Source organism: Hyperolius riggenbachi, chromosome 5 (assembly GCF_040937935.1).
Source record: "Hyperolius riggenbachi isolate aHypRig1 chromosome 5, aHypRig1.pri, whole genome shotgun sequence".
NCBI classification, from domain to species: domain Eukaryota; kingdom Metazoa; phylum Chordata; class Amphibia; order Anura; family Hyperoliidae; genus Hyperolius; species Hyperolius riggenbachi.
Genome location: NC_090650.1, coordinates 433,884,507 through 433,906,640, shown reverse-complemented (window position 1 = coordinate 433,906,640; position 22,134 = coordinate 433,884,507). Strand labels below are relative to the sequence as shown.

At 52.1% G+C, this 22,134-nt stretch overlaps 1 protein-coding gene across 1 annotated transcript; it reads right to left on the bottom strand.

Annotated features, from left to right (window-relative positions):
- Window positions 1-1,238: 1,238 nt before the first annotated feature.
- Window positions 1,239-16,391, bottom strand: LOC137517905 (E3 ubiquitin/ISG15 ligase TRIM25-like). The gene is made up of 2 exons (XM_068234983.1): window positions 16,302-16,391; window positions 1,239-2,695 (listed from the first exon to the last, which is right to left on the bottom strand). Exon 2 carries the CDS (start codon window positions 2,691-2,693, stop codon window positions 1,536-1,538), a length of 1,158 nt encoding a protein of 385 aa, XP_068091084.1. The 5' UTR covers window positions 2,694-2,695; window positions 16,302-16,391; the 3' UTR covers window positions 1,239-1,535.
- Between the last annotated feature and the right edge of the window lie 5,743 nt (window positions 16,392-22,134).

Below are 22,134 nucleotides of genomic sequence, written 5' to 3'. Positions count from 1 at the left end.
AGTCTTCCAAGGTAAGTATCAAAGAGTACAGATAGTTAAAAACCATTAAAACCACATCGGAGCCCTCAGAGATAACCAGGCCCACCCCCTCTCAATCACACACTCGCAGGACACTCCTATCATATAGAACTCAGAGGTAATTGCGCACAAAATTTCATAGTGATAGCCTCAACAGTGCTGAATATAGAATAGATGATAAAGTATGCTTGAATACAGTTTATAGATTGTATCAGTCCTCCTCAAAGATAACTTATAGAAAACCTGTACCCTGGGGGGGTACTCACCTCTGGAGGGGGAAGCCACCAGATCCTATCCAGGCTTCCCACGTCCTTCTCCGTCCCACGGTGGTCTTGCCGGGCCCCTCCAAACAGCGAGCATGTAAATATTTACCTTCCCGGCTCCAGCGCAGGCACAGTAGCAGCTCTCAGCTCAGGATCAGGCAGAAATAGCCGATCCCAGTCAAGTCTGCTATTTCTGCCTTAACCTATCGGGGAGCTGCTACTGTGCCTGCGCTGGAGCCGGAGGAAGGTAAATATTGCTATTGCGCCTGCGCCACACCACAAATTGTCAGCTGCGGTTTTGGAGGGTCCCAGCAAGAACATCGTGGGACAGGGAAAGCCTCGATAGGATCCAGAGGCTTTCCCCCTCCCGAGGTAAGTACCCCCAGGGGCACTTTTTTTTACATTACAGTGTCTGTTTATACAGCTCAGGCATTTCATTATAGCCGGTTCATAATGTCCCATTGGATACAACAGATAATAAAGAATCCATTCAACCCAGCATGAAAACACCAGCGTAGTAAACTTGTTGTTACAGTAGGCCTTGACAATTAGTTCAAGCAGCATATACTGAGGTTATGCATAGCACACATGGGGGTTGATTCACTATAATAAATAGCGTGCCTTATCAGAGGAACACATGCCTTACCAGAGTAGCATATCGAGCGTTACAAACTTATGCCTGCTAATTGGCAATGATGAGAGCTCCACTCGTCCTGCCCTGAGCCCCTGCGGATCCAATCACTTTAAAGGACATTATTCTCACACTTTGTTTGCCCCCAATAGGCTGCCTATCACGTGACAGGAAACTCGACAGGTAGCCTATTGGGCCAATCAAAGTTTGGGAATAATCTCCTTTAAAAAGTGATTGGATCCGCAGGGGCTCAGGGCAGGACGAGTGGAGCTCTCGTCATTACCAATTGGCAGGCATAAGTTTGTAGCACTCACTATACTACTCTGATAAGGCATGTTAACTGATAAGGCACGCCATTTGCTATTGTGAATCAACCCCTTGGAGTAGCAAATCACCTTAATCCTCACCCAGAGACCCGCAGAATCCTGAACACTGCATCCCCATCACGGAAATCCGTAGTCCACAACAACGGATACTCAGAGTCCTGACGCTTTAAGAGTTGTCTAGCATGATCGATGTGCAACTTGCGATCTACCTGCACTTGCTTCATTAGCATGGCAGCAGCTCAAACTATTGTGCAGTCGTAGCGGTGGGTAAGGCCGGCCTCCCAGGTCTCCTCCCATCTACAGGTTTTGCGGAATAGGATTCATGTCATCTGATATATGTAGATTATTATGAGCTGTGTTTATATCCAGTAATAGGTCTGTAGCCTCCTGTATGGTGCAGCCTCCAGTTACCCCGGCTATTATATCAGAGAACCCTTTGTGTAATGTGTGTGAGATGAGAGCCACATCCAGATCCCGCCCATCATGTCCCTCTCTGTCCTCCTTATCCCCCTCCTCAGTGTCACACAAGTCACCTGTGTGTGATTCCTGTAAGACAGTCAGTGAGTCAGTCATGTTACACAGCTCCTCAATGTGACACATCTTCCTGGACAGCGCGGCCTTCTTTATTTCCAGCTGCTGAATGAAATCAGCCAATGCCAGAGAAAGCTGCTCCTCCTGCCTGGAGACCTCTCTCAGGACTCTCTTCTCCAGGTCGTCCAGCTGTCTCCTGAGGTCTCTAAACAGGCCAGTGACTCTCTCTGTTACACCAGATGACTTTTCATGGACTTTTCTTTTGTTCTCCTGCAGACTCTGGACTTCTTTCTCAGTCTCCTCTGTCTTAGTGATCAGTTCCTGCAGATCATTTCTTAGTGTCCGTTTCTTCTTCTCTGAAGCCTCATCCAGTGTCTCCACATTGTGTCCCTGGTGGTCTCCATCCAGCCTGCAGGACACACAGATACAGGAAGAGTCTGCAAGGCAGTAATACTCCAATATCTTCTTATGGACAGAGCATTTCCTGTTCTCCAGGGAAGTGGTGGGGTCACATAAGACGTGTTCCGGTGACTTGCTGTGGACTCTCAGGTGATTGTCACACAGAGAAGCTTCACACATCAGACAGGACATAACAGCCAGTACAGGATAGTGAATACAGTAAGTACAGAAGACTCCAGTCTCTTCCTGATCTGGCTGAGCAGCGCGGAAACTCTCCACAATGTTACACAATGTTATGTTCCTCTGCAGTGCCGGCCGTTCCTGATACTCTTCTCCACATTGAGGACAGGAATAAACTCCAAAATCCTCATCTTCCTCCTGTGTCTCATCTTCCTCCCGTGTCGTAAACACCTGATGTATGCAGAGCCGGCAGAAGTTGTGTCCACATCTCAGTGTCACAGGATCTGTATAAATGCTCAGACAGATGGAACAGTCCAGCATTTTCCTCAGATCAGTAGACGCCATTCCTGACAGCAGAGGAGAGAAACGAAAGTTAAAATCTCAGGAAGCAGAGGGTGTTCCACATATCTCAGTATTGGGTGTCGCTGAACCAACCCCCCACATACCGATAAACAGACAGGTGGCTGAGGAACAGAACACAAGTGACAACATTTCTTTTACAGCCCCCCCCCCCCCCCCAAAAAAAACGGTTCCTTTTCCCGAGACATACCCGATTTTTCGGACCATAAGGCTCACCTAGGTTTAAAGGACAAAGGTCAGAGGAAAACAACTTATACTAAACATGGTGCGCTTGTGGTGCATGAGCATCCTGTTGGTCTTCTCCCCCAAATTAGGTTTCCCTTGTACCTCATGTCCCTCCTGTGTCCTCTCCTCCCCCCCCCCCCCCCCACGTTGTCCTCCGCCCCTCTCCTCCTAAAGTACAAATTGACTCATGTGTTACCAGGAATATGCATTTCAGTATCAGGACTCTGCCGGAGAAGAGCAGAAGATACCTTCAAAAGAGAGCATCACTGCCGCCAGCGTTTGCCCATTACAGCCGATGGTCTCATGGCCTAGACCAAGGCTCCGTCACTGGGGCCAATAACTGCACTCGCTGAGTGGCAGCAAATTCAGGGCTTGGCCCCAATAACTGAGCCTTGGTCCTGCCCGCGAGCTTATGGGCTCCAATGAACAAATGCTGGCAGCAGTGATGCTTTCTTCTGAAGGAATTCTTTGCTCTCTTCCAACCCCTCCCCTCGGCAACATGGACCCGCTACAGAGGAAGGATGACGACACAGAAGACGAGTTGCAGTAATTAGGGGATCCAGTGGCTGCAGTCGATACTTGTCGGGGGACACTAAATACCAAAGATGTATTCGGACCATAAGATGCACTGAGTTTTCTTCCCTCACTTTTTGGCAAAGAAAAGGTGCAGCTTACTGTCCGAAAAATAAATAGGTAAAAAGGACATTATTGCTTTCATTATGGTTAGTCTTTTAATGGTATTTCTTGTAACTCATCATCTGAGACTGATATCTATTCTATGGCCTTGTGGAGTCAGAGCACAATGTTCTACTGAACATGGTGCTTCCAGAAATGCCTCTATTTCTCTCTAAGGGCCCGTTTCCACAATCGCGAATTCGCATGCGTTTGCCGCATGCGAATTCGCATAGCCAATACAAGTGTATGGGACTGTTTCCACTCGTCAGGATTCCTTCGCGTTTTTCTGTGCAGAAAAAAAAATCTGCACGGCAGAGCCATCAGAATTTTTGCATACCGCTATGCGAATCGCATACAATGTATTTTATAGGGGATTCGCATTCGGTATTGGTATGCGAATTTGCATACGATTTCGCATGGAATCAATGGAAAAGCACACAGGTGCTTCCATGATTAAATTCATATACATCGTCATCCAAGCGAATTCGCATGAAAATTCGCATATAACCGCATGCGAAATTCGCATCCGCATTTTTACCGCGGCGATTCCCACCGCACAAGTGGAAACGGGCCCTAAGAGAAATTCTCCTTAAAGAGAGACACTCTACAGAGCAAGTCCTTTTACTAAACCAGTTAAAGAGACTCTGAAGCGAGAATAAATCTCGCTTCAGAGCTCATAGTTAGCAGGGGCATGTGTGCCCCTGCTAAAACGCCGCTATCCCGCGGCTAAACGGGGGTCCCTTACCCCCCCGAAATCCCCTCTGTGCAGTCGGGGATCTCTTCCGGATTGAGGCAGGGCTAACCGCTGCAGCCCTGCCCCACGCGCGTCTGCCAGCGCGTATCTCCGCCTCTCCCCCGCCCCTCTCAGTCTTCCCTCACTGAGAGGGGCGGGGGAGAGGCGGCGATGCGCCGCTGATAGACGCGACTGGAGGCAGGGCTGCAGCCGTTAGCCTTGCCTCTCGGAGCAGCAAAATCTACAACCAATTTGGTCGTTGATTTTGCGGGGGGGGGGGGGGGGGGGGGGGGGTTGGGGGTGAAGGGACCCCCTTTTAGCCACGGGATAGCGGCGTTTTAGCAGGGGCACACGTGCCCCTGCTAACTATGAGCTCTGAAGCGAGAATTATTCTCGCTTCAGTGTCTCTTTAAGTAAAGTGACTGAGGCCTCCGAATTCAAGCATATCATACTTAAATTCTAAAGCCTCATCTACACGGGTAGATGAGGCTGCGATCCGGCGGCTCGATTAGCCGCCGGATCTCCTCTTCCGCGTGCCCGCCGTGACCCCGCTCGCCCCCGCTTATCTCCCGCACGATTCCCTGCCATTGTCCCCTCGCGGGGAGCGAGCAGGGAATCGGCGGTGCGGAGATCCGTCCTGTCGGATCTTATCAATTGAGACGCATCAGCGGCTTGATTGATAAGGAGCATCGCGGCCGCATCTACTCGTGTAGATGCGGCTTAACACCAACCAACTGAATGACCAACTCATTAACCTTCTCTGTACTGTAGATGCTATAGTAGATGTGCCCCGGATCCCCTGAACACCCCCCTGCAGGAATTCCCAGCACCATTACTCACCCAGCCTCTCACCCACAGTGATCACAGCAGCTCCAATCGGTACATCCTCGCCACACACAGCCTCATCTTCACTGTACGGAGCATCGGGAGACGGCATCATGATGTCATTGACGTCAGACGCTCCATACATAGAAGAAGGGGCTGTGTGTGGCGAGGATGTACCGATTGGAGCTGCTGCGATCACCACGGGTGAGTAATGGTGGATGGGAATTTCTGCAGGGGGGTGTTCAGGGGATCCGGGGCACATCTACTATAATATCTACAGTTAGATACATTTATTGGGGATCGCTATAGGTAGAGAATAGTCTAGGGACAACTAAATTAGCTGTTTTTACTGGAAGGGCTTCTATACCTGGCTACCTATATCAGTTGCATATATACAAAGTGGCTGGATAGTGTAATGGTTAAGGGCTCTGCCTCTGACACAGGAGACCAGGGTTCGAATCTCGGCTCTGCCTGTTCAGTAAGCCAGCACCTATTCAGTAGGAGACCTTAGGCAAGTCTCCCTAACGCTGCTACTGCCTATAGAGCGCGTCCTTGTGGCTGCAGCTCTGGCGCTTTGAGTCCGCCAGGAGAAAAGCGCGATATAAATGTTATTTGTCTTGTCTACCTGGCTACATATACTGTGGGACATTTACCTGGATACCCATATTGGTGGCACCTATACCTTGCTATCTATACTGGAGAGACCTATACATGGATACCTATATTGGTAGCATCTATACCTGGCAACCTATACTGGGAGCACCTATACTGGGAGCACCTATAGCTGGCTAAACTATACCGGGGGCACTTATACTCACCATTGGCGTGTTGATCCCTCACCCTATACCTCTGGTAGAGGAAGCCAGGGAAAAATATTTTTCATATTGAATACAATAAACTGCAGGAGATCCAGAAGACAGATGGGCACCACACGGTGGGCGACACAGGACGGGTAATGTATAAATGCACACATAGGGTACATGTATACACCTAGGGGAGCAGTGGCAAGACAGCAGACGCGGACGATTCCCGAGAGAATTCATGTTGAAATCAATCTGGAATCGGCTCGGTGTATGGACAGCCGACAGATCTCTCTCCAATCAGATTCGATCGGAGAGAGATTTGTCTCTGGGTGGAATCTGTGCATCATCACTAGATATATGGCCACCTATACATTCCGGTTAGTGCAGGTTGAGCAGCTGCGAAGTGTAAGGCCTCGTTCGCATCATTTAGCGCAGATGGATGTGCGATCGGAACGCAACGCGTCCGATCGCACGCCATCTGCGCTACAGATCCCATTCATTACAATGAATGGGATCTGCGCTGCGATTACCAAAAATGCGTGCAGCACGCGATATCGCAATCGCGCTACCACGCAGCGCATATGATGGGAACGGTAGAAGGGCTGTCTATGCCCTTCTACCGTTCTTGCGCGTCGCACACTATACGCGCTGCCAAAATGCGCACGGCAGCGTGTATAGTCTGAACGAGGCCTAAATGATCAAAGATTTTGGGGAGCAATTTTTAAATTTAGTTTTGATTCGATTCTGTCGTTCAACATTTAATTATACTCAAAATGTATACTGTAGCCTTGCTTGACACATTTTTGTGAGTTACAGGAAGAAAAGGTTATGAAAATTAACTGGATCACTTTTTGCACAGAAATCTAGCAGAAACTGAACACCAGGGAACTGAACATACTACATACCCAAGCGAAACAATGGACTGCACGACATGACCGCATTCAAAACAAGCACGTCATTCAACCGACCATGCACACGTGGCCAACTGCACAATATCAGCCCGACAGTCGTGTGGATTGATCCACCGGATGGATCAGGTACAATGCAGCCCCAGAGCCTGTGCATGCATGGACTGTACTCACACACAGATGGGTGTGTGGCCACGAGGATATCCAACAAGACTCCATGCTTAGAGGGTTCCAGCGCTGGATCAGTGGCGTCAGGCACAATAGTGCAGAGATTCCCTCTACTAAGGTATCAAAGTGTCTTTATAATTCCAACTGCAGGTTTACTGTAAAGTAGGCCTGAACGATTTATCGTTTTAAGATCGAAATCGCGATTTCGGAAATGACGATCTTGAGATCGTCACAGCGGCGATTTTTTGAAGATATCCCCCCCGGGCGGCGCAGTCCTTCTCCTCGCTGCTCTGTGCACAGTAGCGAGTGGAGGCTCAGTGACTCACATCTGTTTCCTGCGTTCCGCGGCTCAACTCGGTGACGTGTTCCGCAAGCGTCAGGTTCCGGAAGTACATGCCGGTCTGCGCTAATTGTGGTTGTCCCGGCAGGGCTATGAGAGACTGGTGCTGCCCGTGCAAGGCGTAACAGGGCAGAGGAAGAGCCACTTCCGAAACGGAAGGCCGGTGCGTCTCCAGCAGGGGCCTCCTGAGGTTACTGCAGTGCCAGACTAGGTGAGTCAGCCGGGATCTTTTGATACCAGGAGAGTGCGGGGGGCACAGAGTGGCATCTAGTTGGGCGGATGCAGTAAGTTTCACCAACATTTTCAGTAATCTGTCATGACAGCTTAAAATAAGTGTTAGTATGTATATGTATATGAATAATGTATTTCATTTATATACGTGTGTCTATTAATTTGTTTTTAATAATTTGTCCTCATGCTTCTGAGTGCCCCTCGCTAATCTGTCACTCGCAATCTCCCTCCCTTTTCATAGCAAGTCTGTACTGCACTCATTCACAGAGCTGCCTGAATAATCACCACAAATTGATAGTACAATAGGGCTGCACGATTTTAGGGGAAAGAAGAAAAAAAAAAAATCGAAATTGCGATTTTTCTCTCAGAAATTGCAATTTCGATTTTCCCCCGATTTTTTTCAAATTCAAATCCAGTCCGCACTGCAATACCTTGCTTCTGACCCCGCTGTGCGCGGATTGGCCAGAAGCATTGAATATGTATACCGTATTTCGCACCGTATAAGACGCTCCGGAATATAAGACGCACCCAGGTTTAGAGGGCAAAAACCAGAGAAAAAAAAGATATATACTAAACCTGGTGCGTCCATATTCCAGGAGAGTCTTGTACATGTTACCCCTCAAATGTTGTCCTCCTGTGTCCCATTGTCTTCCCATGTGTCCCCAATACCTGCCCCATGTGTCCTCTGTGTCCCTCATACATGCCCCATGTGTCACCCATGCCTGCCCTGTGTCCTCTGTGTCCCCCATACCTGCCCCATGTTTCACCCATGCATGCCCCATGTGTCATCTGTGTGTCCCTCATACATGCTCCATGTGCCCTGTGTCACTCATGCCTGCCCTATATGCTTGCCCTATGTGTTGTCTGTGTCCCCCATACCTGTCCTCTGTGGCAACCATGCATGTCCCATGTGTCCTCTGTGTGTCCCTCATGCCTACCCCATGTGCTTATGTCCCCCATGTGTCCTCTGTGTCCCTCATGCCTGCCCCATGTGCCTGTGTCCCCATGTGTCACCTATGCATGCCTCATGTGTCCCTCATGTGCCTGTGTCCCCCATGCCTGCCGTGTCCTCTGTGTCCCTTATGCCTGCCCCATGTGCCTGTGTCCCCCGTGTGTTTGTAAATTGTGGCTGCACCCGACCGTTGCCTCTGCCCGCTCCCCATGCCTGTAATGTGTCGGCGTGTGTAATAAGTTCCCTCCCGCTGTGTGGCTGATCTCTGCGTGCCCCCGCGAGTGTCTAATATGCCCGCTCCCCCGCCTGCCTTATCTCCCTCCCCCATGTGAATGCTGCCCCCCCCCCCCCCCCGGGTGTTAATCTGCGGCTTACCTCTCCGCCTTGCCCGCGAGGATTGGAGACCTCCTTCACAGCCGCGCATCTCGCTCTAGTGATCGGCATGTGGTGATGACGCAATCACTACATGCCGATCACATTACAGGCATGGGGAGCGGGCAGAGGCAACGGTCGGGTGCAGCCACACAGGCAGGGAATTCCCGACGTGGCGGCGGGTCGCGGTCCGTATCGGAGGGCGTTTCTAAGTCAGGAATTCCCTGCCTTTGCCGTATAAGACGCAGGGACTTTTTCCCCCTATTTTTTGGGGAGAAAAAGTGCGTCTTATACGGCGAAAAATACGGTAAGTGTTAATGAGCGGGGGGGCGGATCCACTCGAGCGAGCGGCCGGGCACATACAGCAGCATTACCAATCACTGGCTAGCGATGGAATGACAGCAGTGGTAGGCGGAGCTGTACAGCTCGCTAGCCAGTGATTGGTAATGTTGTATGTGCCCAGCCACTTGCTCGAGTGGATCCGCCCCCCCCCCCCCCCCCGCTCATTAACACTCATGCATATTCACTGTTTCTGGCCAATCCGTGCACAGCGGGGCCAGAAGCAAGGTATTACAGACAGCGGACCAAAAAACCGAAGGTACTGACGATCAGCACATCGTCTTGCCACGAACCGCGGTTTCGGTTTTAAACCGAAAAACCGTGCAGCCCTATGCCATTTTCTGTTGATGTGCGTTTGTAAATGTTAATGTACATGGTGAATAGTGCTAAATCTTGATTTAAATAAAATCGTAAATCGAAATTGCAATTTCTGACAGAAATCGTGCGATTCAATCTCTTCCTAAAATCGTTCAGGCCTACTGTAAAGATTTATAAACTAAATTCCTCCTATACACATACACACACACACACACACACACACACACACACACACACACACACACACACACACACACACACACACACACACACACACACACACACACACACACACACACACACACACACACACACACACACACACACACACACACACACACACACACACACACACACACACACACACACACACACACACACACACACACACACACACACACACACACACACACCATGCTTCGCACACAGCACTGTACACACACCATGCAGCGGACACAGCGCTGTACACACACCATGCAGCACACACAGCGCTGTACACACACCATGCAGCGCACACAGCGCTGTACACACACCATGCAGCGCACACAGCGCTGTACACACACCATGCAGCGCACACAGCGCTGTACACACACCATGCAGCGCACACATCGCTGTACACACACCATGCAGCGCACACAGCGCTGTACACACACCATGCAGCGCACACAGCGCTGTACACACACCATGCAGCGCACACAGCGCTGTACACACACCATGCAGCGCACACAGCGCTGTAAACACACCATGCAGCGCACACACCATGCAGCACACACCGCGCTGTACACACACCATGCAGCACACACACCATGCAGCACACACAGCGCTGTACACACACCATGCAGCGCACACAGCGCTGTACACACACCATGCAGCGCACACAGCGCTGTACACACACCATGCAGCGCACACAGCGCTGTACACACACCATGCAGCGCACACAGCGCTGTACACACACCATGCAGCGCACACAGCGCTGTACACACACCATGCAGCGCACACAGCGCTGTACACACACCATGCAGCGCACACAGCGCTGTACACACACCATGCAGCGCACACAGCGCTGTACACACAAAATGCAGCGGACACAGCGCTGTACACACAAAATGCAGCGGACACAGCGCTGTACACACAAAATGCAGCGGACACAGCGCTGTACACACAAAATGCAGCGGACACAGCGCTGTACACACACCATTCTGCACACACAGCGCTGTACACACACCATGCAGCACACACAGCGCTGTACACACACCATGCAGCGCACACAGCGCTGTACACACACCATGCAGCGCACACAGCGCTGTACACACACCATGCAGCGGACACAGCGCTGTACACACACCATGCAGCGCACACAGCGATGTACACACACCATGCAGCGCACACAGCGATGTACACACACCATGCAGCGCACACACACCATGCAGCGCACACACACCATGCAGCGCACACACACCATGCAGCGCACACAGCACTGTACACACACCATGCAGCGTACACACACCATGCAGCGTACACACACCATGCAGCGCACACAGCGCTGTACACACACCATGCAGCGCACACAGCGCTGTACACACACCATGCAGCGCACACAACGCTGTACACACACCATGCAGCGCACACAGCTCTGTACACACACCATGCAGCGCACACAGCGCTGTACACACACCATGCAGCGCACACAGCGCTGTACACACACCATGCAGCGCACACAGCACTGTACACACACCATGCAGCGCACACAGCACTGTACACACACCATGCAGCGCACACAGCACTGTACACACACCATGCAGCGTACACACACCATGCAGCGCACACACACCATGCAGCGCACACACACCATGCAGCGCACACACACCATGCAGCGCACACAGCGCTGTACACACACCATGCAGCGCACACAGCGCTGTACACACACCATGCAGCGCACACACCATGCAGCACACACAGCGCTGTACACACACCATGCAGCACACACACCATGCAGCACACACAGCACTGTACACACACCATGCAGCACACACAGCACTGTACACACACCATGCAGCGCACACAGCGCTGTACACACACCATGCAGCGGACACAGCGCTGTACACACACCATGCAGCGCACACAGCGCTGTACACACACCATGCAGCGCACACAGCGCTGTACACACACCATGCAGCGCACACAGCGCTGGACACACACCATGCAGCGGACACAGCGCTGGACACACACCATGCAGCGGACACAGCGCTGGACACACACCATGCAGCGCACACAGCGCTGGACACACACCATGCAGCGCACACAGCGCTGGACACACACCATGCAGCGCACACAGCGCTGTACACACACCATGCAGCGCACACAGCGCTGTACACACACCATGCAGCGCACACAGCGCTGTACACACACCATGCAGCGCACACAGCGCTGTACACACACCATGCAGCGGACACAGCGCTGTACACACACCATGCAGCGCACACAGCGCTGTACACACACCATGCAGCGGACACAGCGCTGTACACACACCATGCAGCGGACACAGCGCTGTACACACACCATGCAGCGCACACAGCGCTGTACACACACCATGCAGCGCACACAGCGCTGTACACACACCATGCAGCGCACACAGCGCTGTACACACACCATGCAGCGCACACAGCGCTGTACACACACCATGCAGCGCACACAGCGCTGTACACACACCATGCAGCGTACACACACCATGCAGCGCACACACCATGCAGCGCACACACACCATGCAGCGCACACACCATGCAGCGCACACAGCACTGTACACACACCATGCAGCGTACACACACCATGCAGCGTACACACACCATGCAGCGTACACACACACCATGCAGCGTACACACACACCATGCAGCGCACACACACACCATGCAGCGCACACACACACCATGCAGCGCACACACACACCATGCAGCACACACACACACCATGCAGCACACACACACACCATGCAGCACACACACACACCATGCAGCACACACAGCACTGTACACACACCATGCAGCGCACACAGCGCTGTACACACACCATGCAGCGCACACAGCGCTGTACACACACCATGCAGCGCACACAGCGCTGTACACACACCATGCAGCGCACACAGCGCTGTACACACACCATGCAGCGCACACAGCGCTGTACACACACCATGCAGCACACACAGCGCTGTACACACACCATGCAGCACACACAGCACTGTACACACACCATGCAGCGCACACACACCATGCAGCGCACACACACCATGCAGCGCACACACACCATGCAGCGCACACACACCATGCAGCGCACACACACCATGCAGCGCACACAGCTCTGTACACACAGCACTGTACACACACCATGCAGCGCACACAGCGCTGTACACACACCATGCAGCGCACACAGCGCTGTACACACACCATGCAGCGCACACAGCGCTGTACACACACCATGCAGCGCACACAGCGCTGTACACACACCATGCAGCGCACACAGCGCTGTACACACACCATGCAGCGCACACAGCGCTGTACACACACCATGCAGCGCACACAGCGCTGTACACACACCATGCAGCGCACACAGCGCTGTACACACACCATGCAGCGCACACAGCTCTGTACACACACCATGCAGCACACACACCATGCAGCGGACACAGCGCTGTACACACACCATGCAGCGGACACAGCGCTGTACACACACCATGCAGCGGACACAGCGCTGTACACACACCATGCAGCGCACACAGCGCTGTACACACACCATGCAGCGCACACAGCGCTGTACACACACCATGCAGCGTACACACACCATGCAGCGCACACACACCATGCAGCGCACACACACCATGCAGCGCACACACACCATGCAGCGCACACACACCATGCAGCGCACACACACCATGCAGCGCACACACACCATGCAGCGCACACAGCACTGTACACACACCATGCAGCGCACACAGCGCTGTACACACACCATGCAGCGCACACAGCGCTGTACACACACCATGCAGCGCACACAGCGCTGTACACACACCATGCAGCGCACACAGCGCTGTACACACACCATGCAGCGCACACAGCGCTGTACACACACCATGCAGCGCACACAGCGCTGTACACACACCATGCAGCGCACACAGCGCTGTACACACACCATGCAGCGCACACAGCGCTGTACACACACCATGCAGCGCACACAGCGCTGTACACACACCATGCAGCGCACACAGCGCTGTACACACACCATGCAGCGCACACAGCGCTGTACACACACCATGCAGCGGACACAGCGCTGTACACACACCATGCAGCGGACACAGCGCTGTACACACACCATGCAGCGCACACAGCGCTGTACACACACCATGCAGCGCACACAGCGCTGTACACACACCATGCAGCGCACACAGCGCTGTACACACACCATGCAGCGTACACAGCGCTGTACACACACCATGCAGCGCACACAGCGCTGTACACACACCATGCAGCGCACACAGCGCTGTACACACACCATGCAGCGTACACACACCATGCAGCGCACACACACCATGCAGCGCACACAGCACTGTACACACACCATGCAGCGTACACACACCATGCAGCGCACACACACCATGCAGCGCACACACACACCATGCAGCGCACACACACCATGCAGCACACACACACCATGCAGCACACACACACCATGCAGCACACACCCACACACCATGCAGCACACACACACACCATACACACACCATGCAGCGCACACAGCGCTGTACACACACCATGCAGCGCACACAGCTCTGTACACACACCATGCAGCGCACACAGCTCTGTACACACACCATGCAGCGCACACAGCGCTGTACACACACCATGCAGCGCACACAGCGCTGTACACACACCATGCAGCGCACACAGCACTGTACACACACCATGCAGCACACACACCATGCAGCGCACACACACCATGCAGCGCACACACACCATGCAGCGCACACAGCTCTGTACACACAGCACTGTACACACACCATGCAGCGCACACAGCGCTGTACACACACCATGCAGCGCACACAGCGCTGTACACACACCATGCAGCGCACACAGCGCTGTACACACACCATGCAGCGCACACAGCGCTGTACACACACCATGCAGCACACACACCATGCAGCGGACACAGCGCTGTACACACACCATGCAGCGGACACAGCGCTGTACACACACCATGCAGCGGACACAGCGCTGTACACACACCATGCAGCGCACACAGCGCTGTACACACACCATGCAGCGCACACAGCGCTGTACACACACCATGCAGCGCACACACACCATGCAGCGCACACACACCATGCAGCGCACACACACCATGCAGCGCACACACACCATGCAGCGCACACACACCATGCAGCGCACACACACCATGCAGCGCACACAGCGCTGTACACACACCATGCAGCGCACACAGCGCTGTACACACACCATGCAGCGCACACAGCGCTGTACACACACCATGCAGCGCACACAGCGCTGTACACACACCATGCAGCGCACACAGCGCTGTACACACACCATGCAGCGCACACAGCGCTGTACACACACCATGCAGCGCACACAGCGCTGTACACACACCATGCAGCGCACACAGCGCTGTACACACACCATGCAGCGCACACAGCGCTGTACACACACCATGCAGCGCACACAGCACTGTACACACACCATGCAGCGCACACACACCATGCAGCGCACACACACCATGCAGCGCACACAGCTCTGTACACACAGCACTGTACACACACCATGCAGCGCACACAGCGCTGTACACACACCATGCAGCGCACACAGCGCTGTACACACACCATGCAGCGCACACAGCGCTGTACACACACCATGCAGCGCACACAGCGCTGTACACACACCATGCAGCGCACACAGCTCTGTACACACACCATGCAGCACACACACCATGCAGCACACACACCATGCAGCACACACCCCATGCAGCGCACACACCATGCAGCACACACCATGCAGCGCACACACCATGCAGCACACACACCATGCAGCACACACACCATGCAGCACACACAGCACTGTACACACACCATGCAGCGCACACAGCTCTGTACACACACCATGCAGCACGCACACCATGCAGCGCACACAGCGCTGTACACACACCATGCAGCGCACACAGCGCTGTACACACACCATGCAGCGCACACAGCGCTGTACACACACCATGCAGCGCACACAGCGCTGTACACACACCATGCAGCGCACACACAGCGCTGTACACACACCATGCAGCGCACACACAGCGCTGTACACACACCATGCAGCACACACACCATGCAGCGCACACACACCATGCAGCACACACAGCACTGTACACACACCATGCAGCGCACACAGCTCTGTACACACACCATGCAGCACACACAGCTCTGTACACACACCATGCAGCGCACACAGCGCTGTACACACACCATGCAGCACACACAGCGCTGTACACACACCATGCAGCGCACACAGCGCTGTACACACACCATGCAGCGCACACAGCGCTGTACACACACCATGCAGCGCACACAGCGCTGTACACACACCATGCAGCACACACAGCCCTGTACACACCATGCAGCACACACACCATGCACAGAGGTCTCCCCTCCCAGCACTTACTCAGGGTGATGGTCTCTGGCTGCTGCCCAGCACTGGCCTCTCCTCCAACACACGTGCTACACACAGCAACATCGTCATCCCATTCATATATCCCGCGGGAGGAGGGGCCTGGTCACATGACTGGGCGATAGGCGTGTCCTCAGTACAGGGGAGGGGCGTGGCCTCCTCTCTATAGCTAGGAAGGCAGTGCTGGGCTACGGGAACATGGCCGCCGCTGCTGATTACAGCAGAGCAGGCAGCTTGTTCTCTAGTGGCAGCTGCGCGGCATGCAAATGACCCCTGTGACGTCATGCCAGACAGCGCTTGCCGATGGCCGATCTACCCAGGAGGAGGATCCTGTGGCAGAATGAGAGGATGATCTGCTAGTGATGTCTGCATTACTGCTGGATGTATCGCCTCTGTGATGGGAACAGCTCCTGGTGTGGAGACAAATCCGTGTTCTCCTCCTGCTGCCTTGTTGTAGGCAGTTGTATATTTTAGCTTCTAGTGTGGTTTGAGTGCGTTTGTGTATACATTCTTTATAGTATGTGTGACAAGGGACATGGCTGGGGGATGGGGTAAAAACATACCTCCCAACATTTTAAAATTAGAAATCGGGACACTTAGGCCACACCCCTAACACACCGCCTACCATAAAGATTGTTGAAGAACTTTTTATTTATTTATATCTCCTCATGTTTTTTAATTAATATTCCCTCATATACCCTGCCCATGGGTGGGGAGGAGGGTGAGGATGGCCATGAGTAGGGAGGACGCCACTGGAGAGAAATAAAAAAAAAAAAAAATGATCGAGGCGCCAGCAGCACCAATGCAGGATGCCTGGCATGACATACTTTCCTCCCTCCCTCCCTCCCTCCCCCGGAATGTGCCCCCCTGCAGGCAGAGTGCGCAGCGGAGCGCCCATCCATCCACGTGTACCGGCAACTGGCTTCACTCTGCTTCCTGTGACGTCACAGGAAGCAGAGTGAAGTCGGATGCTGGTATGTATGGACGGTAAGATGACAGCCCACTCTGCTCTGCACTTTGCTAGCAGGGGGGAGGGAGGGAGAAAAGTGGTGCCAGGCATCCCGCATTCCACATCAGCGCAGCTGGCGCCTCGATCATTTTTTGCAACCTCTCTACCCACTGCCGGGCGGGACACTGGGGGGGGGGGTCATACCGGGATAGCGGACGAGCCTTCCCAAATCAGGACAGTCCCGCAGGATTCGGGACACTTGGGGGCATGGGTAAAATGAGCACAACATGTCTGGCGCTCTGGGCTCTGCCATAGGTACATTGCAGCACTGAGGGGTAGTTTGGGCACCAGAGATTCTGGCTACTGGATGAGTGGGAGAATGGTGCAGCAGATATGCCCCAGAGTTGAAGGGTTGTTTCACACTTGTGTGGATGTAGAACGGAAACAGTAAGCGCATCTGTGAGGCGGATACGTACCATCCGTTCTGCATGTGCATGCAACACATTTTACCGTCCGTTCCGTGTTCACACATCCGCAGCATCGATCACGTCGGCTCGTACGCATCGCCGCTCACCTGTCCCCCTGGCTTCAACAGCACGGAGGCCAGCAGATGCATGCGGCTCTCCATAGGCTGCAGCAGGACGATTCTCCCTAGCAACTGGTTATTTTCATTGGTTCAACATGAACCAATGAGAATTCTCCCTGTTGCTGAGGATTCCCATTAGTCTTTTGCAGCCCAATGGAGATCTCCCGGCCACAGGGTTGTTATGAAGGGACCGAGTGGTGACGATGGGCGGCAGGACGCACAAGTATGACATCACGGATGGGGACAAAATGGGCGATGCGGAAGCGGCAACTAGCCTAGTGAGAACAGACAGTGTCCTTTCTCATAGGCTTTCATTGGACACATTTTCCCGTCCAGTTCGGGAAAAAGTGCCAAGTCCGGATTCTACATTCCGTCTTATGTTTTGCGGCACACGGATCTGTGTACGAGCCATGTTTTGAACAAGTGGGAGCGAATCCTATTTTCAACATAGGATCTGCTTTCTAACTTTAAAGTCTTAAAACCAGTGCGCCTACGTTGCCGTGCCCTCCCTCCCGCTGATGTCACCAGGAGCGTACTGCGCGGGCACTGACCATACTGGGAGTGCACAGTACACTCCTGGTGACATCAATGGGGGCGAGGACAATGCAACACAGGCGCAGTGGTTTTCAGACTTTAAAGTCTGAAATTCCAGAAGTGAACCGGAGGCGGGGCCGGAGCATCGGCGAGTCACTGCATGGGCACAGGATGTCTGTGGGGGACCATTAGAAGCCCCGGGTAAGTTCAACTCATTTTCCTCCAACCCCCCCTACAGTATTCCTTTAAAGTGCCAGACTAGTGAGTATATTTACGGACTGCTAAGAAGGTATAACCGGTCAGGGGCATAATTGCAGATTGCTGGCCCCGCTGGAGAACGCTGATGTCCTCCCACAATTGATGCCTCTATGTCTCTTCCTATTGATCCCGGAAATCTGATTCAGATTCATATTGAGCCAAATCTCATCGCTAACGGCTACCCTTAGGCTGCTTTCTCACCAAGACGTTGCGTTTAGGGGACGTTATAGGGCACATAACGTGCCCTTAACGCAACGCCTGGTGGTGGTGGAGCAGGACGCTACCAAGAGCCACGTTACAAGCAGCTCTTGGTGCTCCTGCTCTGTCGGAGGCGCGGTGGAGACCACGTGAGCAGAGCTCTCCACATCACGTGGTCCCGCCAGCCAATCAGCGGCCTCTCCAAGAAGTAAACATTGCAAGTGCAGTGAATGTCAAGTAGCCATGTGCCTGGCTACGTAGCGGCCTCTCCCCTCTACTGAAATTTAAAAAAAAAAACCATACTGAGAAAAAAAACCATACTAGTACGCACAGTACTATGCTGCACTTCAAGCAAACGTAAAGCGTTACTATGTAACGCAACGTGGGCACTGTGAACAGCCCATTGATTTTTCATTGCTGTGCGGTGGGCTGCGTTACAGGTTGCACTAACGTGCGCCTGTAACGTCCCACTGTGAAAGCAGCCTTAAAGAAGAAGAACTTTACAGGATGTAAATAAATGTATAAATACTGTACAATGTAAGCAATTTCAATCATTATTTAAGGTGGACATACATCTATAGATTTGGCAGCCCATTGACCAACAGACTCGATGATTATTGAAACCGTTGAAAATTGGTGCCACCAAAAGCATGCCTGATCTATAATGTATCAATCGGACTAATCTTATAGACAAAAGAGAATCCCACAAAAAGTAGCACTCTTGTACTAAATCTGAATCATCTTTATTGAAAAAAGCTACACACAATAAAAACAATAACAAACAAGTGATAGGGGCCGGTGATAGCCACAATAGGAGGTCAGAATCAAGGGAAATAACAATAGTGCAACCTCCTAAAGCTCCCTTCAATAATAACATCAATTAAAGAGAACCAGAGACGAAGTATCCTCATGTAATTTACCATATATATCAGTGGGAACATTAGAGAAAACACCTAACCTGCTCTCTGTTTCATTATTTACTGTTCAGAGTGCTTCTTACCATCCCAGATAAAATCCCAGACAGAACATTCAGTCTGGCTTTGCTAAAATGACTCGGCTATAATGATTCCTGAGCAGAGCCACAAGGGGGCAGGCTTGGGCTTGAAAAGACAGCACAGAAGACAGACTCTGCTATAAAGATTCCTGAACAAAGCCAGACTGAATGCTCAGTCTGGGATTTTATCAGGGCTGATAAAAAGCAGGCTGAGCAGTGAAGGATGAAGCAGAGAGCAGGGTATGTGTTTTCTCTAATGTTCCCACTGATCTATATGGTAAAATACATGAGGGTGCTTTGTCTCTGGTTCACTTTAAGTCTGAAAAATGCATGAAAGCTGCAGCAAAAAAAAAAAAAAGTATGAATTGCACAACCAATTAACACCGTCTTATTGAATTAAAGTGATCCCAAGCCAAAGCTCAGGATCAAAATGAGATGCTTACCTGAAGAGAGGGAAGCCTCAGGATCCTATTGAGTCTTCCCGTGGTGCTCCGATGTCCCCCGTCACTGAGCGTGGCCAGACTGGGGCTGCGCTCCTCCTCGGTTACAAGCGCAGCCGTTGTGGCACAGAGCTGCTCGTACACAAGTGCCTCTGTGTTACTGAGCATGTGCGGACGGGCTTGTGCATCCAAGCTGCAGGAGGAGGAGCTATGCAGCCCTGATGTTATTAGCTAAAATGCCTTGTCGCTAATCTCCTGGGAGGCGGCACTTAGCATCAGAGGTCATCAGCATACCGAGGGAAGCCTCAATAGGATCCTGCAGCTTCCCTCTCTTTAGGGATCTCATTTTCATCTATTCTTCACTTTAATTCAATAAGACGGTGTTAATTGTTTGTGCAATTCATCCATATATGTTTCGTTTTTGCTTCAGATTTCATGTTTTTTTTTTGTTTTGTTGTAGCAATTATTCATCAGTGCTACAGACCGATGTATTTTATTTATAGAGGATTGGGATCTCCATACACTGTGCAGCTATCATTGCAATAGGAGGAGCGCCACCTGGTGTTTAGATAGTAATTTCTAAATACTGACAGCTTAAAGGGGTTCTGTGCGGGTGTCCTGGGGATAAAAACAAACAGTCACTTACCTGGGGCTTCTATCAGCCCCCTGAAACAGTAATGTCCCACGCCGTCCTCCTCCGATCCGCCGTTCTCCACCGTAGCGTGGCATGCTTTCAACTGCACAGCCTGAGCCGCACGCCTGCTCGCTTCCGCCCACGTCATCAGAAGCTTACTGCGCAGGCACAGTACAAGAAACCTTTGTACTGCTCCTGTGCAGTAAGCTTCCAATGACGCGTACGGAAGCCCACATTGTTCGTCTGTCATCAGAGGAATAATTGACCGGGGCCGGCAGCAGAGAACGGCGGATCAGAGGAGGACAGCGTGGGACATTACTGCTATAGGGGGCTGATAGAAGCCCCAGTAAGTGACTGTTTTTATCCCCAGGACACCCCCACAGAACCCCTTTAAAGGGATCTGAGCAGCTCCTGCTTTCAGGAGGAAAGGGCCGCCATGTTTAAGAAGCTACTCTCCCTGCTCCCTTTTCACTGCAGTTATCCAGCCTTGGCGTGAAATCCAACAAGTCACTTATCTTATCTCTTGGAAGTACAGTTTTGCCCCTCCTCTCACCTCCCTAATGCTTACAGACTCCGTAACAAAAATTTCATCCGGTTTTCTTCCATCCTACAAGTTCCAAAAGCTATTCTAATGTGCTCTGGCTTACTGCAGCACGTTCTACTATCACCATCTCTGTAATAAATCAACTTATCTCTCTCTTGTCAGACTTGTCGGCCTGTGTCTGGAAGGCTTCCAACTCTTCCGTGTTGTGGTTCTGCTATGAACTCCCCCTTCCAGGCCCCTATATGCACACTGCCTGTGTGATATTTAGATTAGGGCAGCTTCTCTCTGCTCTATTATCTTTTACAAGCTGGATAAATCCTCCTCTGAGCTGGCTGGGCTTTCACATACTGAGGAATTACAGACAGGCAGAGCTGTCTGCACTCTGCAGGAAGAAACAGCCTGACACTTCAGTGGAAGATAGCTGCAGGGGGAAAGAAACACACAAATGATCTCTTGAGATTCAAAAGGAAGGGTGTATACAGTCTGCTTGTGTATGGATGTATTTTCTATGTGTGGACATACTGTACATCAACCTACTTCCTGTTTTGGTGGCCATTTTGTTTGTTTATAAACAAACTTTTTAAAACGGTTTTTAACCACTTTTAATACGGCGGGGAGTGGCGAAATTGTGACAGAGGGTAATAAGAGATGTCCCCTAACTGGTATGTTTACTTTTGTGTGATTTTAACA

Coding starts and splice junctions, on each gene's coding strand:
- LOC137517905 (XM_068234983.1), bottom strand. CDS start 2,693: ATGGCGTCTACTGATCTGAGGAAAATGCTGGACTGTTCCATCTGTCTG.